A 24,171-nucleotide genomic window follows, 5' to 3' on the forward strand; every position below is an offset into this window, starting at 1 on the left:
AGTCAATTCAAGCAGTCCATGTTCAAACAAGCTGTACTTCAGGAGTGAGGATGCCATAGCTCTTACTCACTATTTCTGGACTCCAGGCACTCCTTAGGTAACTGGCAGGTTTAATGCCATCCTTCAGAGCCATTTATGCCAAGTACTGAAAGAATACCCAGAGCTAATGAAGGGATTTCACTCTCAGGAAGGCCAGCACTGACTGGGGAACTAAGTGCACTGGCCTTAGAGCACACCTGTGCCCTTCTAAGTTTGTGAGTCAAAGCTTAGTAGGCTATGTCAACCACAGAGATCAGCAATGTCTAGACCTCCCCAGCTGTTCCAGGAGCAGAACTATACTTGAGAAGCCTACTTCAGCAGAGTCTTCAGACTCAGGATGCTCTCTCCACTAGAATATGATTTGATCTGTTACAACTCATTAGTAGATAATAATTCAGACGTACCTTACTTTCTTCTACAACTTCAAAGGTAACTGAAGCAAACAGCTGTGAGAAAAGGGAGGAAAAAAAAAATTGTATCATTTGTTAATATTTAGAACTCATATTTAATGAGACTAATATTTAGTCTCTTTGAGCTCAAGGAACAGGTAATAAGGATTTTAATGCAATTTCATTGAAGTCAGTGAAGAACCCCTGAGTGAGCTGAAAGATGAATCATCAATACAGTGATACCTTGAAATAAAACATTCCCAGAGCATATAATTATACTAAGATTTAAGGCTAAAAACTACAAAATTTGGGTTAATTGACATTATTTTTCTTGTGACAAGCCTCAGTCTCGGTTTCTCCCATCTTTAACATGAAGAACAGACCTTCCCTGACAGCAGCATCAAGAGGATTGACTCCTGCAGTTTAGTCCAAGAGCCCTGCACCACAAAAGCTGATGTGATTTTAGAAGGGTTTGCATTTACCTACCTTGGAAAGTACTTGGGGGAGGTATTCTGGTCGGTAAGTGACAAATGGAAAGAGAGCAGAGACATTGGTGAGCACACAGGACAGGATCAGAGGATCTTTTGTTTCAAAATTAAGGACAAGCTGCAGCAGATCTATGCCATCATTCACAGGGATTTCCTACAAATGTAGCAAAAAGAAAGGAAAGAAAAAGGGAGGCAACACTCAATACTTCAACGTGTAGTATGCTTCTTACAAAACCTAGGAAAAAGGCTGAGGCAAAAAAGACAGCAGCATCACCACTGTTGACAGGACACTCTTGAGACATCAGTCTCTAGTCCCCATACTATTGCTTACACCTCTGGGAAAGGCAAATTTCCTCTCTCAGTCTGTCTCCCAATTCTCCTCTTGACATTGTCCAACAGATTTCAAGCTTAACCAGCTGTACTGACCCACATAATTTTTCTACTGTGATTAGACTGATGAGTATATGAGCACTTTAATCTAATGAAAAAATCAAGTCAGTCTACATCAAACTGATCCTTCTGATTTGCCTGCTGTTGAACAAGAGAGAGAAAATTACCTCCTCCTCTCTGGGCATAGTTTCTCTCATTTAGTTAGAAATTTAAAAAAAATAAAAATCTAATAAGAGGATAATTAAATAAACTCAATAAATTTTTCCTTAAGTAATCCCTTCTCCTCTAGTAAGGCACCATGTAAAAGCATGTCACCTGAGCACTCTCCTGTCACTTCTCATCCCATAGTGTCCAAAACTAAGACATGCCAGTATGAGTTTGGTGTCATCAAAAGAAGGGTCATTATTCCTCATGAGAACGGCTCACCAAACATTCCAGGTACTGCATGGAGGTAACCAGCTACTACAAACTGCTCAAGGAGAATAGAACTGCAAAACCCCTCTGGTGTCAACCCAGAAGCAGGCAGGAGAGAAGGCAGGAGCATGGGACACACATACATCTTTGTCCATGGTTCGAAACATCTGGCTGATGACGCTCTCTGAGAAGAAGGTCATGGCGTCCCACTGCACAAAGGATGGAGAGAAGATGGAGCAGAGACCTTCGCCTGTCTTAGCTGAAAGGAAGAGAACACTGGAGCTCTCACCATGCTCCTCAACAGCAGCCTGGCAAGTTCCTGTGCTGCAACACCTTAGCACTCACAAGTGTTTTAAGCACACAGCTCTCCCTGCAGATGCCTGGCAGGGATGCACTGGGAGCAATTAAGGTAATCCCGTGTGATTTGCCTAATTCAAGTGAAGGCTCCTGAGGCATAAGTCTTTGAGGTACTGTGCAGAGCAATATGAACAGATCACAGAAGGGAAAGAAGGGAGACCACACACCCAGACTCAGCCCTGCAGGCCACTGCCCTCGGTGTGACTTTGCAGAGCACCAAGCAGCCTTCCTTCAGAGCAGGGAAAGCAAAATGAATCACAAGGAATTTGCCAGATAGGCATAACTTCCCTAACAAAAGTAACAAATATGTTACAAAGATAAAATGGCCCAAATAATTGTAAAATTGTATCAGAGGGACAGCTGTACCTGTTCTGCAGAGGGGGAAGGAAAGGAGGAGCCACGGGCTTAAAATTACTTTTTCCATATGCAGACTCCAAAGGGATAAATTAGGGAAGGGTGAGCTTGACTTGGTTTTGCTTTTAACTTGCAAAAACCTTAAAATCCTTAAAATCTAGCATGGGATCTCGGCTACCACTTAAAAAATTCCAACAACATCAACAAAAACAAGGCAAAGAAATTTCTTCTCGACTTTAATTACAAAAACAAATCCCATATCCCCAATATTTTTCAGGTAACCTACAGTTTGTGGGTCCAGTATCAACAGGAGCTGTGAGTTGGTACTTCAGCCATTCACCAGCCATTTGGAAGCCAGTTAGAGGGTCCAGACGACAAGCCATCCTTATCACCTCTCCTTGCTGGGCTCGGAAAGCTGCAGGGAACAATCACCAAGAAACCCGTTGATGCTGCACATTTTGCAGAGCCATGAACATTATGGACTTCCACTTTGGCAACAACTGTGTAGTGGGCACAGATACACAACCAGTAAAGCAGGTACGACAGGATGGGCAATTTCTGAAGTGATTTAAGTGGACTAAAAAATGACGGACTAATATTAAAAAACAGTACAATTAAAATGCAGTATGAATTATGAAAATCTATGCTGATGCCTTTTCTTGGTCTTAAAAAATTGAGAGTCAGACATGGTTAAAGGATAAGGGGTTTCGACCTCGTTATTTTAATAAGGATCCTAATTGGTGCACCACTTTGCCAAGGTGCATTGTGGCACCTTTTACCGTACCAAGGTAAAAATCCCTTATCCCTTAACCGTGTCTGGCTCTCAATTTTTTAAGACCAGGAAAAAGCATCAATGCTAAACCAAATTTACTACAATTAAGCCTCTATTTTTCATTTAAAATATGCTTCAAACTATAAACAATTGCTGCTTACAGAGCACCTGGAGATACTGAGATTAAATACCAGCATTAGATAACTACAACTTCCTTTAGCTAAACATTTTTGCTAGATTATTCAACTAATGACAAACTTGATCTCAAAGCCCAGTTGCCTTGTTTTCAGTTTCAAAGATACTAAGAACAAAGTACAGAACAAGAATTTCACTTGTTCCAAAATATTCCAGTGCAAGATCACACAAAAGAATCAGCTCTGTTGACTACACAAATGCAACTTGCATCGTTAATTAAAGTTGTGTTGTCAAGTAATTTTATTTTTCGTTTCAAATTAGTTATATTTTCTTATATATGTAATGTCTTCAATATAACTTAACCCTCTAAAACTATGTCAGATTCTGGCTTTGTGCATTTAGCTACTTTCTATTTTCTATCCAAAAGGATTTCTTACAATAAGTAAAACTATCTAGTAAGCACTAAAAATGAAACACTTAAAATCTTCAGACATAAATGTAAAATGTAAAAATTTGTGTAATTTCTTCTGTGGATCCTCCCACCCACCAAGTTAGTACCAAATTACACCAACCAGTGAGAACCAACTTCACTTTTGGGAAGAAAAATACATGATGAAAGAAAAAGTAAAATCACTAATATCCAGCACTAGTTTAAGATCCTTATTAAATTAGGCCAATGCAATTGCTCAAATCTAGCTATCGGTACTAAACCAGAAGTTTCCTACCAGGACCAAGACAGATTCTTTCTGGAATGCATCCAAAGTCTTTTGTAAGCTGGCTTCCTCTCCTAACCTGAGCATGACTTGAGGCTGTTTGATTTCCTCCTCTAAGGGACCAAAAGACACATTTGCTTTGACACCAGAATGCTATTAGGCCATCTATCTGACCAGCCAGCAAAACAACAACAAATACTAAAATTAAACACATGAGCTGCCTCAGGAAAATCCTAACTTAATTTACTCCAAGATCCAGACTTAAAAAGCTGAGAAACAAATGGAAGCTGCCAAGCCAATTTGGTAGGCTCCAAGCTCAGCCAGTGAGTAAAAGCAGGAAGGACGGACAGATAACAGAATGCAGAAAGGGTCATGGCAACCTACAGTTGAAGAAGGCATTGAAGTCCTCATCACTGTCAAAATCAAAACGGGAGTATTCACAGCTGGGGCTGTCTGCTTTGGAAGGAAAGCCCACCTGGAGACAAAGTGGAAAACGTCAGGAAGAAAAAGTCAACAATCACAGCTAACAGCAGCTTCAAGGAGATGAAGGCTGGAGGCAAGGAGCAAGATACAACTGTGCTCGGCAGCCTGGAGATCATGTTTGGCCACAACACAACAAAAATGTCATTTCTTCCCCCATGACCCACAGGCCACGTCCACCAGGCACCTTCCCAAAACCACCTGTGATTTCCACATACCTTCACCAGGTTGGTCATGCATGCACGGAGATACTTGGGAACAACAGCCAGCAACAAAGGGTCACGAGACAGAACTTCATGCCGAAAGAGGGCTCCCCATGGGATCTGCGTGGAAGAGCGCAGAAACTGGGGGAAGAGAGGAAAGAGAGAAGCAGAGCAGGATTTCAGTGCTGGAATTTCCACTGCTAACATTAAGTGTTGCTATCAGAAAGCAACAGCAAATTATATGACTATTAAGTTGAGGCCAAGGCACATTGAAGGCACACCGCAAATTCCCAGAAAGTAAAAAATCCCTAATACTAGGGCTGTTGCAAATTCTGCATTTTCTACTCAGTCCTCTGTGTCAGGAACTGCTCCTGATGGTGTGGTAATGGAGTTGAAAATACACTGCCTTCCAGGCCTTCAGCTGAAATGGAGAGCCTAGAGAGCAATATTTAGCAGCTGAAGTTCTGTGGTTTAATACAGGTCAGCTCAATTATGCATTCACACACACAGACACATGAGATTTTCAGCCCTTTACATACCTGGCTGGGATGGGTTGTGAAGGCTAAAAATGACTCAAGGTATTTTCCAAAGTTGGCTGGTGTTTCCACATTACAATCTGAGCCCTATGAGGAACATGAAGTATTTCAGACAAAATACTAACTTTATGGCAGGCTGGGCTCACAAATGGTATGTTTCAGGGTAAAGCAGGAGCACTACATCCAAGGCCATAGACTGTAAAGGAGCAGAGACAGAAACACTGAACAACTGATTTTTTTCTGAAACCAGTATAGCCCAAGGAACATCAAGTTCTGTTGACCAGCCTGGAGGTGCTGGACACCACCACCCTCATTCAAGAGTAAGAGGTGACTTCTCACATAGTGGAGCTCCATTAAAAGCAAATTTACAGCCACTGCTGCTGCTGTGAATCACAATTTCACTCCTATTGGGTCAAACCCACACAGCAGTACCAAGGTAGTACAATTCAAACCAATGAATTTCACAGGAAAATACACCCAGATAATTTCACTCAATTTCTCCAAATTTTCTCCATTTTGTGTATTTGACATATGGGTATCCATGACCAGTAACTTTCTTGGAAGTTTGTCAGGAAATTAAGTTTTGCCTGGAGCCATAAACTCAAGGTTTTGCTTCTTCTCAGAAATTATGACATGATCTGGTGCCCTCAAGATCCCTGAAACTGTACAGCTCAGTGCTGCCTCTCCCAAAGTGAATCTGAATTAGCAAGCTCCATCTCATTACTTCATTATGGATTAACAGCTTCTACTGCCTAACAGCAAGTGGAGTCATTGCAAGTAGTAATGCACTCTGTATGCCGTCCATTCTTTTAAAGGATGGATTCTCAAAGGTTGTTTTTGTTTTTTTCTTTCCCTCCCTATGAGACTTGACTTTGCTCTATTGCTTTTACAGGCTGGTTGCTTCAATCTCCCCACAAACAGCATCTCTCAACAAGCCTGCCCTCTTCATTGTAGAAGCACTCAGCTGAATGGAGGGAGTGGGAATTCAGCACCAGCATGGCATGAACAGTAAGAATTTGCATTGTCATCCCAACATGGACACAAAGTATTACAAAGATGAACAGTAGGAACAAAACCCCTTTCTTCCTTCAGCTTCAGAGAGTCTTGGTAGAAGAACAGACAGGTATACTCTCTGAGTTATTTTTATTGGGAAATTTAAAAGGCTTCCAATAGAAGAGTAATTTCCTGGACTAGATTTTCTGTAGCAGTAGTCAGCTAAAAACCTGACCAATTTTCAGTGAAGCTCAGCATTTTACAGAGGTTATAGGAAATGGTTCTTGATGACAACAAAGCCCTGGCATCAGGCATTTTCCTGTTCCATCCTCCCCAACACCCTCCAGTCTACATGCCTATGACTTGGCAGGATACAGTTAACCCACTTAAAAGCAGAGCCATTTCTGCCTTTTGGAAATGCATGGAGAGAACCCTGGTCCTACCTTAGATCAGGGTTGCCTCAAGCCCCAGCCCTAAAAACTAGCCCTGCCAGGGTTGCTGTTGGTATTAACAAAGACTTACTAGCAATGCACATAGCTGGCTGCCCAACGCGCACAAAACTTGGCAAAGCCTCTTCAAGAAAACATAGTGCTTCTCCACCAGGCCTTCTCCATCTGCTGTCCTGGGAATGAGGGAAGGGGGAAAAACACGATCACAGTTACTCATGCTGTAGGTGACAGGCACACTGCTGTCTATCTTGTAGACAGAAAAGGACTAGAGCAATTTGATTTTATCGCAGCGGGATTTTCTTTGCTATTATCAAGAAGTACTGCTTTATTGGCATCTAAAACCTCTGAAATTGCCTATTTGAAAGAGTCCTTCCTCTGGATCAGCTTCAGGCTAAAACAAAGTCAGGGAGCTGTGATATTTATACCTCCTTGTCTTTCAATTATGGGTTTTGAACAAAAAAAACAACCCCTGGTTTTCCAGGTTTTGCAAAAGAAATGGTGGTTTTGTTATCTCCTATCCAGTCCCTGCTTCTTTTGCTTAAGCAGCACTATCTTTTGCACCTACAAAGCTGTTTGTGTGCACTATTGTGTGAAATCACCAGGGTACTCACTGGGCAGCAGAGAGAATGCAGTGCATGGCAACATCTCCAAACAAGACCATCAGAGGCTTCCGATCCTCCAGCTTACCCTACACACAAAACACACCACGTGCTTCAATTAGAACTTATTTATTCCCATCTACATAAATATTTATTTCCATCTGCAATCAAAATTAGGAGATTCACAATTTTCTTTCCATCTAGGGAGGGGCTTACAGTCCACATATGATTGAAGTAAAAACTTTCCAAAATTCCAAGGTATCTGATCTAAGAAGATGTCTCCAAGCAATCCCACCACAGGAACTTTAAATGGCAAAACTGACCCTGAGACATTATCTTTTATTCAGAGAAGACTGGCTAGTTATTTACAGGCAGCTGATAAACACTCAGCCTTGACACTCAGCTGCTTGTGAATGAATGGGTCAAAATCACCTGTTTAGATCCTGCTGTCATTTCTCTGAGCTGCCAGGTGACACAGCTGATGACACTATTTTCCACTTCACAGATGTAGCAAGTGGGGGGTAAAAGGTCAGTGAAGACCTCCAAGTTCAGACTGCAAGGAGAAGTGAGCACAGAATTTGGAGAGGGTTCTAATGGTTGCTCTGTGTATAGTGCTGGCATGACATTCACACCAAATATCTTTAACAGAAATCAGCTAAATTTGAATTTTGATTCTCAGATAAAAGGGCAAACATAGCATTGCTCAGTCTGAAGAATTATATAGGAGAAAAATAAAAGGGAGCCAGAAGAGCCAGAGAGGAAGAACTCACTTTCCTGCTGACAGCAATCAGGAGACACTCTGCTGCTCCAACTTGGAGCTCAGGCTCATTTAGGAGCAGACACAACATCTCCAAGAGCTTGCAGTTGTCTGCTGTAATATGCCTTAGGGCTACCCAGTCAATGTAGCCAGCCAAAGTGTTGAGTGCTGCTATCCCCACACGACAGTTTGCCTGGGCCTGTGAACAGAGATGAGGCACAAGGTCAGAGCCAGAGAAAAACAGCAATTCCCATCTAAAGCCACCCACTCCCTGAAATAACAGTACCAAGAATCCCCCTGTGAAAGTGAGAGATTTGGACCCTTCTGCTGCCAATTCTCATTTGTCTCTTCTCAAGGGGGTTGTATTGAGTGAATAAGTCCATCTGTCTGAAACTGCAGGCAACAGACTCGAAAGCCTGGGAAAAGTCTAGTTCTAAGTAACCTTAATCTTAAGAATTACTAATGAGCTAACTCTCATATAGCTCCACTCACCTTTGGTTCCTGAGCCAAATCAGTTTTCTGAAAAAGAAAACAAGAGAGGGTAAGTAACAGCTACAGCACACACTTCCACTCAGCCACTGCTGCACAGGCTTCTCCTCAAGGACACAGCCAAAAAAGAGGCTGCATCACAGTCTCCCACTCAGGACACTGCTGCAGCCAACAGTCACCTCTGCAGCCACCAGCTAGGTAAGATAAGAGGACTCTGAATTGCCAAGTTAAGACACAATTCCCTTCTCATCCAAAAGGTAACACTTCAGTCAGCAGGCACCAGGGAGACACAGGAGACAAGAAGGAAAGGCATTTTGGTACTTCCTGGAGACTTCCAGGAAAGAAGCTTTTGTCCTTTTACGAGTATCTTACACCCAAAAGCCAAACTCTGAAAAGATGCTGGTGGCTTTAAAGATGCAGGTCTGAAAAGGTGTTTTGTTCATGGGCAGAAAGGCAGCTGGATAGAGCTGGAGCAGCAACTTACAGCCCAACTCCAAGGCCTAGGACACTTAACAGCAACAACACACTGCCTGTACCATCTTTTTGCCTAATGCAAACAAGTCCCTCAGATACTCAGGTGTGATTTGTTTTTCAGTTGCAAAGACACCACAAGCATTTCTTTCTACTGCAAGCTTTTGGTTTGGACTATTCACTGCAGTGATGTTTTTAAGTTACTCAGCTTGAGTCCCACACACCATATATGACCCACCTTACAAACATGTTTACCTATATAAGCACAGCACACTATTATGGGCTTGGGGACCCATCCATCATCTCCCCCAGTCTGTGTGCACACAGGAGAACACCCAACCCTCAGAAACAACCCTGTGCACGAATAGCCCAAAGATCTGCTAACCTGTGGAGAGGTGAGGACTTCTTGTTCCTGGGGTGCTCCAACCTTGCCAATCAGAAAGATTCCACCGTTAGCGGAAGCAGCCATACTTCAGAGCCTCAAGCATTGCAATGCAAACCTTACCTGGAAATGCATTTCAACCAGACTACAAAACACACAAGGGTCACCCTCCCATGACCATGAACTGCACACAAAACTGGCTGTTCTACAGGGTGGGGGGTTGCTCAGTCTGACAGTGCATCAGGAAGGTGTACAGAAGGCAAGCAGAAAAAGGGTTTTTCATTGCTTCCCAGTTTCAAATTTAGTATAACTTTGGATTTTAATTAATGGAAAAAAAAGAATATGAGATATGACTAAGCAACTAGTTTCTAGTTTGGTTTCTCGACTGTGCTTCACTCAAATCCACTTCCTTTTCACAGGAACAGATGGGGGTAGAGACTCCCCTTCATCATCCATTGTGACTGACCTGCACATCTCTGATTCTAGGTAAGAATTCAGGAAAGAAGTCTGTTCACACAAAAATAGAAAGAGCATTCTTCACCGCAACTTTGCAAAAAAAGGGCTTCCTGACTTGAGCTCTTGGAGAAAAGGACCAGAGGCCCAGAAACATGTTGACACATGAGAAACTCATGCATTTTGGTGCATCACCTCAAGTGCAGCACGCAGCATGAGAGAGCAGACACGATTCATGGATGGCATCTCTTAATCACTGTGTGTTACATAAACCACCCCAAATTACCTGTTTCTGCCACAGCCACACCTTCATTTTGCTAAGCTGTACACCCCTAGTGCCAGCACACATTCCAACAGCATGGGTGAACCATGCATCCACCCACGCCATTTACACTAGCAAAATCAAAGTATCAACACTAGCACTATCAGCCTTGTGTGTTCAGTCTCTCTGATCAGCACCAGTTTCCCAGGCCACAGCAGATCCCTACCTCAGAGCAGCAGCAACAGATTTCAGTTTCTGCACTTGCTTCCCCAACAATGTGTGAGCTGCATCCCAATTCCTAAATGCCTCCAGCACAAACTAAACCCAAGGGAAGGAGACTCTTACCATGAGTCTGTACTTGTTGACATTCTGCTGCAGGGCAGTTAGTAGGAAGCTGAAGATCTTTTCCATGTTCTGGGTGAGGGTTTGCTGGATATCTCGTCGCCGCTGGGTAGGCAGAGTTTGAAAAGTCACCACATCCTCTGCCAAACGTAGGAGGATGAACATCACCAGTTCTGTCTGAGTTTCCTGATGTCCCAAAGTGAAATACACTCCATCAGCAGAGTCCAAACATTAAAATCTCTAGAGACTAGCTCAAAGATGTGGAGAGAAAGCAAGCATGCATGAAGACAGAGGTCTCATGTCGAGAAAGTAAAACAGAAGGATGGTGCTCTCTCTGCTAGTCATCTCGAGATAGATTAATCTTACAGGGATTGAGTCCATCACCAACCTGTCTCACTTGACCATGAGTAAGTTACATTTTTCTCAGGATGATGGAAGACTGAACCCCACACTAAGAGCAAGCAAAAGAGACCAGACAGCTGTGTTTCATACCCCTTGCTTGGAAAGGGTATCCAGCTCCTTTAGCATGTCAGGCCAGTGCTGAGGCCATTCCCGCTTGATCATCTCCACCACAATGCGAGACAGCACATCCTTAATGTGACTTTCCTCCTCCAGGATACTTTGAGTTCCCTGTGACAGAAAGGGGACAGTTACACAGAACAGCAAGCATCAGGCATGTATAACTCTGACCTGGGAAACAGTGTTTGCAAACATTCTAAACCACAGAAACTAAAACCAAAACAAAACACAACATTGGGCAGCTCTTCATTGCAACTACCTTAGGTGACACTCCCATGCTCCCAAGCATCCATAGCTAATAAACTCGGGGAACCAGATGGATTCACCTCAAAACAAGGTCCCTTGGTCATGAGAGCAATCACAACAACAGAGAAAACACAACGAAGATAATGGCTTCAGTATTTTTGCAAAGGATAAGAACATTTGTAGCTACTGAATTCCCTTCTAAGAAAAGAAAAAATACTTTACATATGTTATACAAGCCTCACAATTTCCTGCCATGTGAGGCAACATGACTATTCACCTGATAAGACAGAGAAGAGCACTGAAACAACTAGAGACACAAAGTGAAAAAGCAATGAAAAGAAAAACTGAATTCAGATCCTCTGTGCTAATTAACTGGAGCATTTTTTACTTTTGCTCTCATATTTCAGAACAGCCTGGGGCAGCAGGTACTTACACTGGATATGAGGCCCATAACATTGTTCTTTAGGTAAACTTTTTCTAGGCGAGGCATATTGTTCCAACGGTATCTGTTAAAAATAAACAAACAAAAAAGAAACCAAGTCAAAACATCTGTAAGGATCTCTGGCTTAATTGTCAAGGAACTATTGCTTCTTTACCTAGAGACACTACCAGCTCCGTGCCTCTGGCAGCACCCAATCCCTTAATGAAAGGGCTGAGTTAAAACTGCTGCTGGCAAATGGGCATGCCCCACCGAGGTCAACAGACACCAGAAGCAGCAGCAAAAGCACAAAGCAATAGGTCTGCAGAGGCGGCAGAGAAAGGAATCTCAGAACTGAACTAATACAAAGCCTCTTTGTTAGCAGGAGGCCAATGACAGACTTCTACAAAGACCTACTGGTAACCCAGAGCGCTTGTTTTCATCTTTTGATGTTAACGTGTCTTACGGCTCAGTGAATTCACTTTCCCAACCTGCATGAAAGCAATTCTCTCCTCTCTTTCTTTTACAGAATAAGAAAAAAATCCAGAGCAGGACTGCAACTGCCTTCTGCTGCAGAACAAACTCCCTGCGCCCTGAAAGTGCCTCCCGGGGGTGGGAGGTGCCGGAATGGGCACAGATCCCAGCCAGAGCGGGGTGGCGGCAGGCTGGGACCCTTCCCATCACGGGACGAGCTGACTTACTTGACCACATGCTCCAGGATCTGCAGGCCGAAGTGCCGGACGATGGCCGTCTGCGTCTTCTCCGCCAGCTTCAGCCCGCAGGGCACGCAGATGGGGCACTTTTCCTTGAACTCCTCGCAGAACTAGGGGAGGAGGGCCGGACGCGCACACGCAGTTACACACCGGGGCAGGAGGCGGCAGCCCCATCCCTGGCGGAGCACGCCGGGCACACGCGGCCGCCCGGCCCCCGCCGCCTGCTGACGGCTCCCGCCACTTCACGGGACGCCCCGGACCGGCCCGCCAGGCTCTCGCCCGCGCCGGGGCCGTGCGGACGGGGCGCCCGCGTGGCCGGAGCCGGCGCTCTCCCTCCCTCCCTTCCCGGCCGCACCGTACCTTGAGGGCCTCCAGGCGGTACCGCTGCGTGGACGCCGGGTCCATGATGACGGTCACGGCCTTCACCAGCTGCTCGCAGAGGCCGCTCACCTGCTCGGCGGACATGGCGGAGGCGGCGGGCGCGCGCCACCGGCCACCCACGGGAGGGACGAGCGGGGCGGCCGGGACGCAGCTCCGCGCATGCGCCTTGGGGGACACGGGGACACGGAGAGAACGCGGGCGCCGCGCACCGTCGCGGCGGGGACACGCGCACGCCCCACCGCACCCTGGAGAACTACGACTCCCGGCGTGCCCCACGCGGGAAGTACGGGTGCCGCAAGGCGGGGCTCTCCGCCCCACAGAGCAGGCGGTTATTCAATCATTCACGCAGTCGGGCGGGAGCCGGTCGCGGCGGCGGGATGTCTCGGGGCCGGGAGCGCGTGGTGGCCCTGGTAGACATGGACTGCTTCTTCATGCAGGTGGAGCAGCGCCTCGACCCGCAGCTGCGCGGCCGCCCTTGCGCCGTGGTGCAGTACACCGAGTGGCAGGGCGGCGGGTAGGTAGGCGAGCCGCCTTGGCGACCCCGGCTCCTCGTCCCACCCCGCTCCCCGCGGGGCCGGGCCCGCCCTGCGCTTCACCTCCGTGTCTTGGCAGGATCATCGCGGTGAGCTACGAGGCGCGCGCCTTCGGCGTGTCCCGCGGCATGTGGGCGTCGGAGGCGCGGGCGCTGTGCCCCGAGCTGGCGCTGGCCCGGGTGCCGCAGGCGCGGGGCAAGGCGGACCTCACACGGTGAGAGCGGGGTCCGGGGATGGCGGCGGCGCGGGCCTCCCTGGTGGCGCGGGGCGGCGGCTGAGCCCGTGCCCGCCGCCCGGCAGGTACCGGGAGGCCAGCGCGGAGGTGATGCAGGTGCTGTCGCGCTTCGCCGCCATCGAGCGCGCGAGCATCGACGAGGCGTACCTGGACCTGACGGGCAGCGCGCGGCACCGGCTGCGCGAGCTGCGCGGGCGCCCCCTGGCGGCCACGCTGCTGCCCAGCACCTTCGTGCAGGGGCTGCCCGCAGAGCCCGGCCCCGAGCCCGGCGGGAAGGGCCCGCTCCGAGCTGATCCCCGCGGGAAGGGTACGCACCGACCCCCGCCCCCCCGGGAACGGCCCGCTCCGCCTGCTCTGACTCCCCCCAGTCGAGAGCGTGGTAAATGGGGCCTGCGTGTTCCGCAGTGAATGGCTTTTAATGTGCCCGTTCTCCTCCCTGTGGCTGGAATGCGCTTACGGAAGCCTGCGGCTGCTGGCTGGGACTGGCTGCTGCGGGTCCCTTTGCTGGGCTCAGCAAGAAGTGCCATATCGTGTCCCCTTGAGATCCCTTCCGTGTCCTTTTCTAGAGGAGCTGCGGCAGCGTGGTTTGGACGAGTGGCTGGCGTCGCTATCTTTCGATAACCCAGACTGTCCTGACCTGCTGCTGACCATGGGCGCAGTAATTGTGGAAGAAATTAGGGTGGCAGTGGAAGAAGCTACTGGATTCAGGTGTTCAGCTGGTATCTCACACAACAAGGTATGTGCATAACACATTAGCCTGATTTCATCTGGGCTGCAGTGTCAGAGCATACTGTAGATGCTCTGCTATACTGACAAGTCTTCTGTACAGAAGATGAACCGAGTTGAGAATGTAACCATGTGTGATCACACCTTCAGAGAAATTATAAGACATCTGGAAATGGGAGGAGTTGTTTCCCCAGAGCTGTAGCCTGGGCAGTCAGCAATCCTCTCATTTATTGCCTGGATTCCTGGTGTACCCTAATGAGTGAGCTCACTAGGAACAAAAGGAGTTTAAGTCCTCCAGAAGTGTTTTCTGTAGAAAAAGCAGAAGCATAAAGCAGGTAATCTTCACCCTGAGTTTCAGGCAACAGTCACTGTAGCCAGTTTAACTGACACAAATTCCCAGATACTCAGCGGCAGAAGAACACCAGCTTGGGGCACTGAGGTGAGCTGGGTTGCTTTTTGTCTTTCTGGTGAGTCAGTGTTTACCCTGCAGGCCATGGGGATTTGGGTGATGCTCAGCCAGCTGCTGAGAGCAGCCACAGCAGCACTTGGTGCATGACAGCAGCTGCAGGAACAAACGGACTTTGATGCTGCAGCTACAGAGGATTTCCTGCCGGGTGAGATGCAGGCTGGTTTGCTGAGACATCCCTTTTGCTCTGCAGAAGAGGGGCTTATTTATACAGTAATGACTTTATAAAGGCAAGCTATGACTTAAAAAAAAAAGAAAAAAAAGAAAATGAAGACTAAATGGATGCTTTGGAGTTCAAGGAAGATATATTTCATTGTCTGCTGCAGAAACAGCTGGTACTACTGCCAGCTGTACACAGGGATTGGAACTGGTTCTGCACTGGCTTAGTCTGAAACTAGCAGAGACTGTGAGGCAGAAATGAGCTAGCTGAGGAATGTCACTAGTATAGAAATTTCTAATGGAAGCTATGTTCAATTTCCCTTTTTGCTTTCTTTAGTCAAGAGTAACACAGAACTTCCCTGATACTTCTAGCAGCTTCTCCCAGCTTCCATTTTCTATACCAGGTTCTTTTTTTTGATAAAGTAAGCACATTGTGATGTATTGTGCTATCCCTGAAGAACTGTGTATGTGTAGCAGCAAGCACAGTGCAGAGATCACCAGAGCATACTTGTGGCTGTGCAGAACACTGTGCTGTGCTTCCACAGCCAGCTCACATTGGTGAGTACAAACCTTTTCTGCAGAGCAAACGAGGTGCTCTCAGCAAACCAGCCCACCTTCCACCCAGCAGGAAACCCTCCGTAGCTACAGCATCAAAGTCAGCAAAGTCCGTTTGTTTCTGCAGCTGCTGTCATGCACCAAGAGCTCCTGAGGCTGCTCTGGGCAGCTGGCTGAGCATCACCCAAATCCCCATGGCCTGCAGGGTAAACACTGACTCACCAGAAAGAGGAAAAGCTCACCTCAGTGCCCCAATCTGGTCTTCTGCCACTGAGTTGCTGGGAATTTGTGTCAGTAAAAACCATTCTCAGGCTACAACAACTGTTGCCTGAAACTCAAGGTGAAGATTATCTGCTTTATGGTTGTGTTTTTTCTACAGAAAACTCCCAAGGAACTGCTTTTCCCAATGAAATACCTTGTTAAGGTGCACCAGGAGCCCAGATGATGAATGAGGCCAGAAAATTAGGAAGCACCTGAAGGATGACAGTATGGCTTACTCAAGAACCACTCATGCCAAATTCATTTATTTATGTGCCCTCCTTGACAGCCTAAGTGGCCAAATGTGCAGGAAAGACTACAGATGTGAGGTGTCAACCTTAAAGTTTCTAACACACCCCACCCTGAGCTGAGTAACTTGGTGATGACACTGTAGCAGACAGCATGGCTGAAGTTGTCTGAAGGGCATGCATGTAGCTGAAGAAAACTTTACTGTTTCCCATAATGATTTTGCTCAGTGAGGTGCCCTCAAATTGGGATGTTCAGAGTGGGATCCTGGGGGGATCTGTCCAAGGCCTGCTAAGAGCCAGTATTTTCAGTGAAACCTACAGAGAGGGAACAGCTGTATGAATTCAGGTGCTGCACAGATGGGGCTCGGGGCCTGGGCTGTGAAAGTTCTGAGATGAAATTAGAGTTGAAAATTCTGAGCTTGAAAAAGCTTAGAATCAGTCTGAAATCGCCAAACAGCTCTTCTTATGCTCCTCTTATGCTCATTGACTGTTTTTGTGGTTTATAGAAAAAAAGCAACCAGCAGGATTTTGGCTGAGTCACAGTAAGTCAGGAAGTAGCCTGGAGTTGTTGTGGACAAGCAGCAGGATGAGTCAGGAATATAAGTGCTCTTGTAGAAATGCCAAATCCTGTTTCAGCATGTGCAGTTTACAGAAGGTGTCAGAAAAAGTAAATGATTTCTCCCCATGAAGTCTCAGTGGTTGGTTTCGCTTGCAGCACGTCACTTTATGAGGTGGGTAAAGTTGGAAGTCTCCAGCCAGACAAGAAAAACAGTGATTGGGCATCTGAAAAGGGATCTACTTTGTCTAGAAATGATTTCAAATGTATGTAAGCCTGTAAAATGGGCTGTTAATAAAGGTCATAGCTCAATAGGCAGGCAAGAAATTTTGCTTAGTTACAGGAAATGTGGCAAAGCACTGAAAGAGAAAGTTATTAAGAGTTGTTCGATAAAACCTCAAACACCCAGCTAAATGTACTTCAAGCTGGTCTGTGTATTTTTGACCCTGTGCTAGCTTAGAGTGGGAAAGGAAGCTGTATAGGAGAGCATGCCTTCCAGGCTAGCAATTCTGCATTTTAAAGGCTTCCTTTTGCAGCACTATGCTGTTGCAGACCTCAGAGAGAGAAGATTAAAATAGTGACATTGAGAAAAAGCAAGACAAACACAGAAGATGCAGGAAAAAGGCATAGTGAGAGACATAGCCTGGGGGAGGACCATGGGCATGCTGTGGAAGCTCTAGCATGCTTGCCTGATGGAAAACTATAGCAACCACAACAGATGAAAGATCTTTATCTGCCTGGAGCAGGACTCCAGCAATTCACAGAACTAAAGCCTGGAAGCAGCTTTGCTTTCAGAGTACCCAGCTCGTGCATGTCACATCCTGAGGTGGATACTGGCTAAGAGCAAGCAGGGGTGCACATATTCCTAGCAGCTATTCCAGGGCAGCTCTTAGAGGTGATGCAGCACAAGCTGTTAGTTGGAGTCACATTAGTGCACAGTGTATACTAACAGAGTTTCCCCCTTTCTGTGTTGCAGACCCTGGCAAAGCTGGCCTGTGGGTTGAACAAGCCCAACCGGCAGACGCTGGTGTCTGCGCGCTTTGTGCCGCAGCTCTTCAGCCAGCTGCCCGTCAGCAGCATGTGAGTACCAGGGAGCTGCTGCTCCTCCCCAGCACAGCAGTGTGAGCCAGCAGAGGCTCTCAGCTCCACACCAACTGCTTGGCAATGCTCCCAACAAACACAGGGAATGCTGCCAGTGATCTCTCTTGGCTGTGAGTGACAGTTCAGGGGGAGTGTGCTTGGTACAGCCCAGCTGGTGAATGGACCACGGTCCAAAAGCCTGTGGGCAACCTTTCCCAGGGTAAGGCTGTGCTCAGGATGTCTGCTGGGGTGCAGAGGTGTAAGCCAGAAGTGAGCAAGGACGCCATAGCTGTTCCCCAGTGTGACTGACAGCTGTCCTCACAGAGAGCAGATGTGGTTTGCTTTTGAGCATCCACACTGTGCACAAGTACTTTTCCTGGTATAGGGAAGTGTTACCAGCACTGCTGCTCCAGAGGAATGGATCCCTATCCTGCTCTCCAGACCTGCACTGCTGCTCTCTGCTTTCTGTGTCTTGCAAGGGATGGAGAGGGATGTGTGTGGGAAAGGATCCTGTCTGTGTAGGAAGAAGGAAGCTGTAGGTGAGGCATTCTTCAGAGCATTGTTTGGGATCAGATGGAGCCGAGGGAGAAGCACTAAAATTGAGAAACCTAAGGAGCAGTTCCTACATCAACTCCTCTGTGTCCTTTTACTGTGAGCAGAAGAGCCAGGTGCCAGGTGTTTCTTTTTGTCCTGCTAGTTCCTAGCAGCTTCTCGTTGTCCTTATCTAGGAACAGCTGCTGCAGTGAGACTTGTCACAGTGCCCACATGATGCTTCATTTGTGTTTTTTCTGTGTTTCTCTGCCGTAGCCGTAACCTGGGAGGCAAGCTTGGCACTGCTATCACGGACATCCTGGGAGTGGAGTACATTGGGGAGCTGACACAGTTCAGTGAGACTGAGCTCCAGACACATTTTGGAGACAAAACCGGGTAATGATGAACCACTCACCACAACTTGGCTCTTGGCAGGAATTGAGACTTCCTTTCAGTCACAGAACCTTGTTCTGCTGTGATTAGGAAAGGTTGGAAGGTAAAGCTTCAGTGATATCTTTGGGAAGCATTGATCTGTCAGGCCCACAGCAGGTTTCCAGTCTTGCCTGCTCCCAGGCACCCTCCCCAGGATAATATTTTGCTTGTCAGCCAGTGCCTCAGCCTTCCTCTACAGCATCCAAGGATGGGGTCAAAGGGCTGGTTCTCTGCAGGCTGGAAAGAGGGCAGTCTTGACAGTGTCATCATAGAGGAAATTGCAAGGCTAGGCTGGAGCCAGAAACAAAATTTCTGGGCCCGGAACAGCGGTTGGACACCCCTGCAGATTGGTGAACTGTTGCCACTTCAGGAGAAGAGGTGGAGGAGTTGTGCTGACAGGCAGTTGTGGCCTGAAAGACTCCTGCCTGTTCAGCTGTGGCCGTGACTGTAGAGTTGAGGATGTGAGAGAGTGACAGCTGGCACTGAGTTGAAAGCAGGGCTCAGCAGGAGTCTGACGTGCTGCCCAGTGATGCCTGCCTGTCTGTAGCTGCCTTAACCTCATGCCTTCCCTGTGGCTTTCAGATCTTGGCTCTATGACTTGTGCAGAGGAATTGAAGAGGAACCTGTCAAAAACCGGTACCTGCCCCAGTCTATTGGCTGCAGCAAGAATTTCCCTGGGAAGTCAGCCCTGGCCACACAGAAGGCGGTAGGAGAAGCCTACATCTAGCATAAGGCTTGGTTTTCACACTGGAGAAAATAAGAATACTAAAAACAGACTAGCTTGCAAAACTGCTGCTTTTCAATTATGCCCTGAAACTCGGACTAGAGGCTCAGTGTGAGAAGGTGGTTTGAGCTCTGGAAGTCCCTGTTGACAGAAATGCATTGACAAACTCCTGCACAAAAAGGTCCATCCTGGTTGTAACTTCCATGAGCAAAACTGGGCCTGTGCTGTTCAAAAGTGATTCACAGTGCCAAGCTTCAAGAGCATGGTTGCTAGAAGGAAGGTAACTAGCCTAAAGAAAGAGGAAGGATGCACTTTAGCTAATGGGTGGGGTATGGTTCCCACTGAGCTGTAGGAAGATGGAAAGAGAAATCCAGGACAGGGAATGTAGGTTATTTGGCAAAGTCTAGTAGTAATGCTGGGCTTTTAGATATCTAAAATGTTCTTCCCTGCATTGTTGAATCTCAGCTAGACTGATTTCTCAAGGTCTGCTACAGATATGGGGCCTTACAATAGTCTGTCCATTCCAGTTTGATCCCCGCCCCCCCCCCAGCATTCCCCTTGTTCTGTGGTACTGCTGTGAGCAGAGGCCCAACCTGTCTGTTACCCCTGCTTTGTCCAGGTGCAGCACTGGCTCCTGCAGCTGGCCTTGGAGCTGGAGTCCAGACTGAACAAGGACAGGAGCCAGGTAAGGAGGGGAGGCGCAGGGACACAGGGAGGCACATTTGCACCATGAGTGGTTTGCAGGAGGCTGAGGGTGATATTGGGAGGGGAGGAAATCTGCTCACCCCTAGATGTGTGCCTGTGTGCTGTGGTGTCCCAAGAAGAGAGGTGTGCAGGAGCATGGCTGGGCAGGATGGTTTTGCCCCAGAACACTGCAGGGTTAAGAACAGTCCTTGTCCCATGCTTTAGGATGCAGGGATCTTGAAAGCTACTGCATCTTCCTTTTGCTGCACTGCTGCTCCCTTGCAAGCCCTTTGCTGACACCGTGGGCTGTGAGAGGGAGCACTGTGCTCCTGTCTGGACAGTAAGCTGCAGGCCAGGATGGGAGCAATCCACCACCTTTTGCACTGCAGTGGGGCCAAAAAAACTGTGGAGCTGCCTTTGAGGGAAAGCAAGGACTAGCTGCTTCCCATCCTGCGTGGCACAGCTGTGCAAGCACTTGTTGTGTATCCCATCCCTTGGCAATCAGGCCGGGCAGGACGTGTCCCACCGCACCCCCGGGAGATGGCAGGGGGCGGAGGGCTGGGCAGGGCTCCAGGCTGGCAACAGTCCCCTCGGCTGTTCCTGAGCTTTCCTGCAGGAGTCGCTGGAAGCACAGCTCTGCTCTCCCGGCAGAACCACCGCGTGGCCCGGCAGCTGATGGTGGTGATCCGGCAGCAAGGGGACACCCGCGTGTCACGTCTGTGTGCCCTGTCCCGCTACGACGCACAGAAAATGTGCAACGACGCCTTCACCCTCATCCAAACCTGCAATGCGGCTGGGGCTCACCAGGCAGCATGGTGAGTGTGGGGCAACGTGGGTCACCTCTGTCAGGTTCTGATGTGGGAGGTACTGGACGAGCCAGAGACCTATTGGGAAGGAACTCAAGTTAATTTGAGTGGCAGGAAAAGTGATTCCCAGCAGCCTCACAGTAGAGTGCAGAGACCTTTTAGCAGTAGGACAGCCTGGCCTCTTCTGAGCCCCACATCTGGTAAGACACTTCTGTACTTGGAGTTAGGATTGCCACTGGCTGGGGTTTGTCCAGCTGAAGTGAGGCTGTCCTAGCCCTGCTGGGCCAAAGAAATAAGCTAAGCCTTGTTGTCCTACCCTAAGGACAAAGCTTTTTGTGAGGAAGCCATTGGGGCAGGAAGAAAAATGAAAGTGCACAACTCCTTTAGCATTTTCTTCCTTCCTTCTGCCCTGCAGTGAAGGCAAGGAGGTCCTGTCTGTTAAACTCTGACAAGGCTGCTGCTCCTTCAGCGTGCTCTCATCTTACAGCAGCTTCAGCCTGTAGTGGACTGAAAGTCCAGGCTGGCATTTGGCTGCTCCTGCTCCAATGCCCTTCCTTTGGGAATTGCTGCTTTGGAAAGAGGGGTTCTGTTTTGCCCAGCACAGCCTGCTATGTCTGTTCTGGAGGTAGCAATACTAACTTTGTCAGAGCAAACATCTGTCCCAGCCCTTGCCAGATACTACAGTTCCCCTGCCTGTGAATGTTTTGTGTTGTTTGAAGTCTTACCTCAAAAGCTTTCTTGCTTTCCAGGCTGGTATCTGAGCTGATCTTGGTCTGTCCTTTGCAGGTCTCCACCGCTGATTTCAGTGCAACTCTCAGCAAGCAAGTTCTCAGAGCCTGTCACCCTCTCTACAGGCATTACCACCTTCCTGACAGGTGATGGCCAGCCTGATGGCACTGCCACCACCAGCCAAAACTCCACGTCTTGTGGGAGGGCTGGGGTCAAGTTCTTTAGGAGCCCGAGCAAAGATCTTCGGCAGAAGCCAGCTAGTGCTATTGAGTCCTTCTTCCAAAAGGCAGCAGAGAGGCAGCTGGCACAGGCAGTGGCAGCACCCAGCCTGCCCACTGCTGCCACTGCAGAGCCAGCTGTGCCCAGCTCCCCAGAGCACCAGGAGAGAGCTGGCTTGCCTATTGGACTTGCCTCTGTACAGAGTGACCTGGAGTCCCCTGTGAAGCAGGATCCCAGCGATGCCAGCCCTACTTCTCTGTACAAGAGGCTTCGCCGGGAGAAGTTGCCATCAGATGCCACACAAACACCCTCAACTCCACCCAGCTCCAGGACCCTTCTGAAATTCCAGCCAGCTGTGGAGGGAAATGAGCAGAATTTGCCACCCTCTCCTGAGCTCGCCCTGCTGCCTCCTGCCTCTCCAGGGGACCAGCAGCGCTGTGAGAAGTGTGGCCAGCTCGTGCTGGTGTGGGAATTCCCAGAGCACATGGACTACCACTTTGCTCTGGAGCTGCAAAGCTCTTTCCTGGAGCCCAGCCCTCCCATGGCTCCAGAAGCAGCTCCCAATGCAAAGGCTGTGGCTTCCAGATCTCCTGCTAAGGCAAAGAACAAGCCCAAGACTCCAGCAGGATCTAGTACAAAACGACCCAAAGAAGGTGTGACAAGAACTTTAGATTTTTTCTTTAAGCCCTTACCTCCTTAACTCTCAGCCACACTGGGTGTTTTTAAATAATCAGTATTTTTAAATAATCAGTATTTTTAAAGAATCGGTGCTTTTAATCAGTGTTTTTAAATATCAGTGCTTTTTTTATACTGCCTGTCAGGTTTTAATGCCAAAAAGTCTAGTAAATTATTTTCATCCCAAGTCTAAGAGGAACTGGAACTCATGAATTGTGTAGATGTAGCCTGTTTAGCTGGTGGCAGCTAAGCCTGCCTCTGCCTGCCTGGTGCTACTAGAAGCTGCACAGTACTGTCACCTACACCTCTTGCCATAGGTATTTGCATGCCATCACTGCTCACTAATTCTGTTCCTCCTATAAAAGCAGCTACTGTTAAGTGCAGCAGCTTATCTCAGGGAATCTGCAGCTAAGCCTTGGCTTGAACCCCTGTCTAATCACTGTGTATAAAACCTTCAACTCGTGGTTCTACTCTGGCTGCAGTTGCAGGCCTTGTCTTTACTGTGTAATTTATATGTGGTAGCTTAGCCCAGTTGTTCCTTCTCCCCTCCACCTGGAAGACAGTGATTTTTATTCCCTCCTTCCCACACCCCAGGATTTATTTTATAAATGACTTAATGATTCCCTCTGTGTAGCAGTCCATTGCATTGTGCTTATCAGCAGCTCAGGAAGACTACTCCTGTCATAAAAGATTTAAGGAAGCAGTAGCTGCATAGGCACACTTTTTGGTGGCCTTTTTGAGAACTCTGCACTAATTCATAACAATTGCTATTGACACATAAACAGTCTACTGTTAGAGCCCTTGCTAGAAGGGAGAGAAAACATGCCAAGGGTCACAAAGAACACTGTGAAAGCTTTTGGTTGGTGTAGACTGCATAATCACATTTTTCCTCCTTCCCAGACTCTGAGAGATACTAGACACAACTTGCTGACAGGTACCTGTTCTGACTGGGCTCTGCCAAATGACTTGTTCAGCTCCTTGAGACACAGGCCACAGTACAGTGGCCACTCCAGAGCTCCACAGATTACAACAGCCAACAAAGCAGAGTATCATGGAGGGTATGAGCAGGCACTGAGAGGGCGAGACTGGCTCCCAGGCAAGAGAAGTGCTCTCAGCTGCCTGGCAGGGCTCAGCTCTGCTGCGCTGTGAGCTGCCTGGAGCCCGCCAGAAGCTCTGCTGCCAATAATTTGAACGTGGCTCTTTGGGCGGGGGGAAGAATGTGCCACGTCAAGGCAGCTCTGGGTGGGGTTAGGAATCGAATTTCAGGGAGTTTCATCAGCTGCAGGCTTCCTTTCCTTGGGGGGGGGGGGGGGGGGGGGGGAGCGAGCTGCCTTTCAGGCAGCAGATAATGATGCAAACTGCAGCTGTGTAGTATCTATGTGCTCTTTTCTGAACTGCATCATCCTAAATGTAGCTGCTGAGCTGCTCTCTCCTTCCAGCAGCCAGCCTGTGCTGGGATGCTGCTACACTACTGTCAGTGGAGTCTAATACTTGACATCACAGTCATGAAATTTCAAGAACAACAAGAAACTCATTCTGGTGTGTGCAGCTCTGGTAATAAGTAGAGGAAGGAATTATGAAGTCACTCCCACTAATGACAGTCCTAACATTGCAAAGTGACAAATTTCCCAAAGTCCTCACGTGAAGAGAACCAGTCTGGCAGGATCGTCTCGTCTCCTGTGACAGTGGCACCTCTCATTTCCTAAGTGTCTGGCAGGACTGGACTCTGCAGATGCCACTGTCTGACACAAAAGTAGAGGCAGATCCTTTTGGTCACAAGTCATCTCCACAGGGAAACCTTTTTACCTCTA

At 48.0% G+C, this 24,171-nt stretch overlaps 2 protein-coding genes across 3 annotated transcripts in view; one reads left to right on the forward strand and one right to left on the reverse strand.

The window, feature by feature from the left end:
• XPO5 (exportin 5) overlaps positions 1-12,908 on the reverse strand; it is a 29,645-nt gene extending 16,737 nt beyond the window's left edge. The window contains exons 1-17 of the mRNA XM_054280626.1: positions 12,724-12,908; positions 12,352-12,473; positions 11,666-11,738; positions 10,960-11,097; positions 10,471-10,653; positions 9,414-9,455; positions 8,561-8,587; positions 8,082-8,267; positions 7,324-7,400; positions 6,786-6,885; positions 5,274-5,357; positions 4,750-4,875; positions 4,436-4,526; positions 2,718-2,846; positions 1,864-1,979; positions 915-1,070; positions 444-485 (exon numbers count right to left, since the gene is read on the reverse strand). Coding sequence (XP_054136601.1) covers positions 444-485; positions 915-1,070; positions 1,864-1,979; positions 2,718-2,846; positions 4,436-4,526; positions 4,750-4,875; positions 5,274-5,357; positions 6,786-6,885; positions 7,324-7,400; positions 8,082-8,267; positions 8,561-8,587; positions 9,414-9,455; positions 10,471-10,653; positions 10,960-11,097; positions 11,666-11,738; positions 12,352-12,473; positions 12,724-12,828 — 1,797 coding nt within the window. The 5' untranslated portion in view covers positions 12,829-12,908. The remainder of the gene's footprint in view (positions 1-443; positions 486-914; positions 1,071-1,863; positions 1,980-2,717; positions 2,847-4,435; positions 4,527-4,749; positions 4,876-5,273; positions 5,358-6,785; positions 6,886-7,323; positions 7,401-8,081; positions 8,268-8,560; positions 8,588-9,413; positions 9,456-10,470; positions 10,654-10,959; positions 11,098-11,665; positions 11,739-12,351; positions 12,474-12,723) is intronic.
• A 133-nt stretch (positions 12,909-13,041) lies between these two features.
• On the forward strand, positions 13,042-22,976 carry POLH (DNA polymerase eta). 2 transcript variants are annotated; one of them, XM_054280627.1, is made up of 10 exons: positions 13,042-13,258; positions 13,357-13,491; positions 13,578-13,819; positions 14,079-14,248; positions 17,457-17,560; positions 18,368-18,487; positions 19,106-19,229; positions 19,867-19,932; positions 20,583-20,746; positions 21,524-22,976. In XM_054280627.1, exons 1-10 carry the CDS (start codon positions 13,122-13,124, stop codon positions 22,383-22,385), a joined length of 2,124 nt encoding a protein of 707 aa, XP_054136602.1. In that variant the 5' UTR covers positions 13,042-13,121; the 3' UTR covers positions 22,386-22,976. The 2 variants fall into 2 exon arrangements, with proteins under 2 accessions (XP_054136602.1, XP_054136603.1); XM_054280628.1 differs by having other exon boundaries at positions 13,166-13,262.
• The last annotated feature ends 1,195 nt before the right edge of the window (positions 22,977-24,171 follow it).

The sequence above is a fragment of the Melozone crissalis genome, unplaced genomic scaffold, assembly GCF_028551555.1.
Source record: "Melozone crissalis strain CALT ecotype California unplaced genomic scaffold, PUWL_Pcris_2 ptg000027l_1, whole genome shotgun sequence".
Lineage (NCBI taxonomy): Eukaryota > Metazoa > Chordata > Aves > Passeriformes > Passerellidae > Melozone > Melozone crissalis.

What these genes read in the sequence shown, in the direction of transcription:
- POLH (XM_054280627.1), top strand. Translation starts at nt 13,122, where the DNA reads ATGTCTCGGGGCCGGGAGCGCGTGGTGGCCCTGGTAGACATGGACTGC. An exon ending in CATTTTGGAGACAAAACCGG is followed by an intron (nt 18,488 to 19,105) that starts GTAATGATGAAC and finishes TGTGGCTTTCAG; the next exon opens with ATCTTGGCTCTATGACTTGT. An exon ending in CCCTGGCCACACAGAAGGCG is followed by an intron (nt 19,230 to 19,866) that starts GTAGGAGAAGCC and finishes TGCTTTGTCCAG; the next exon opens with GTGCAGCACTGGCTCCTGCA.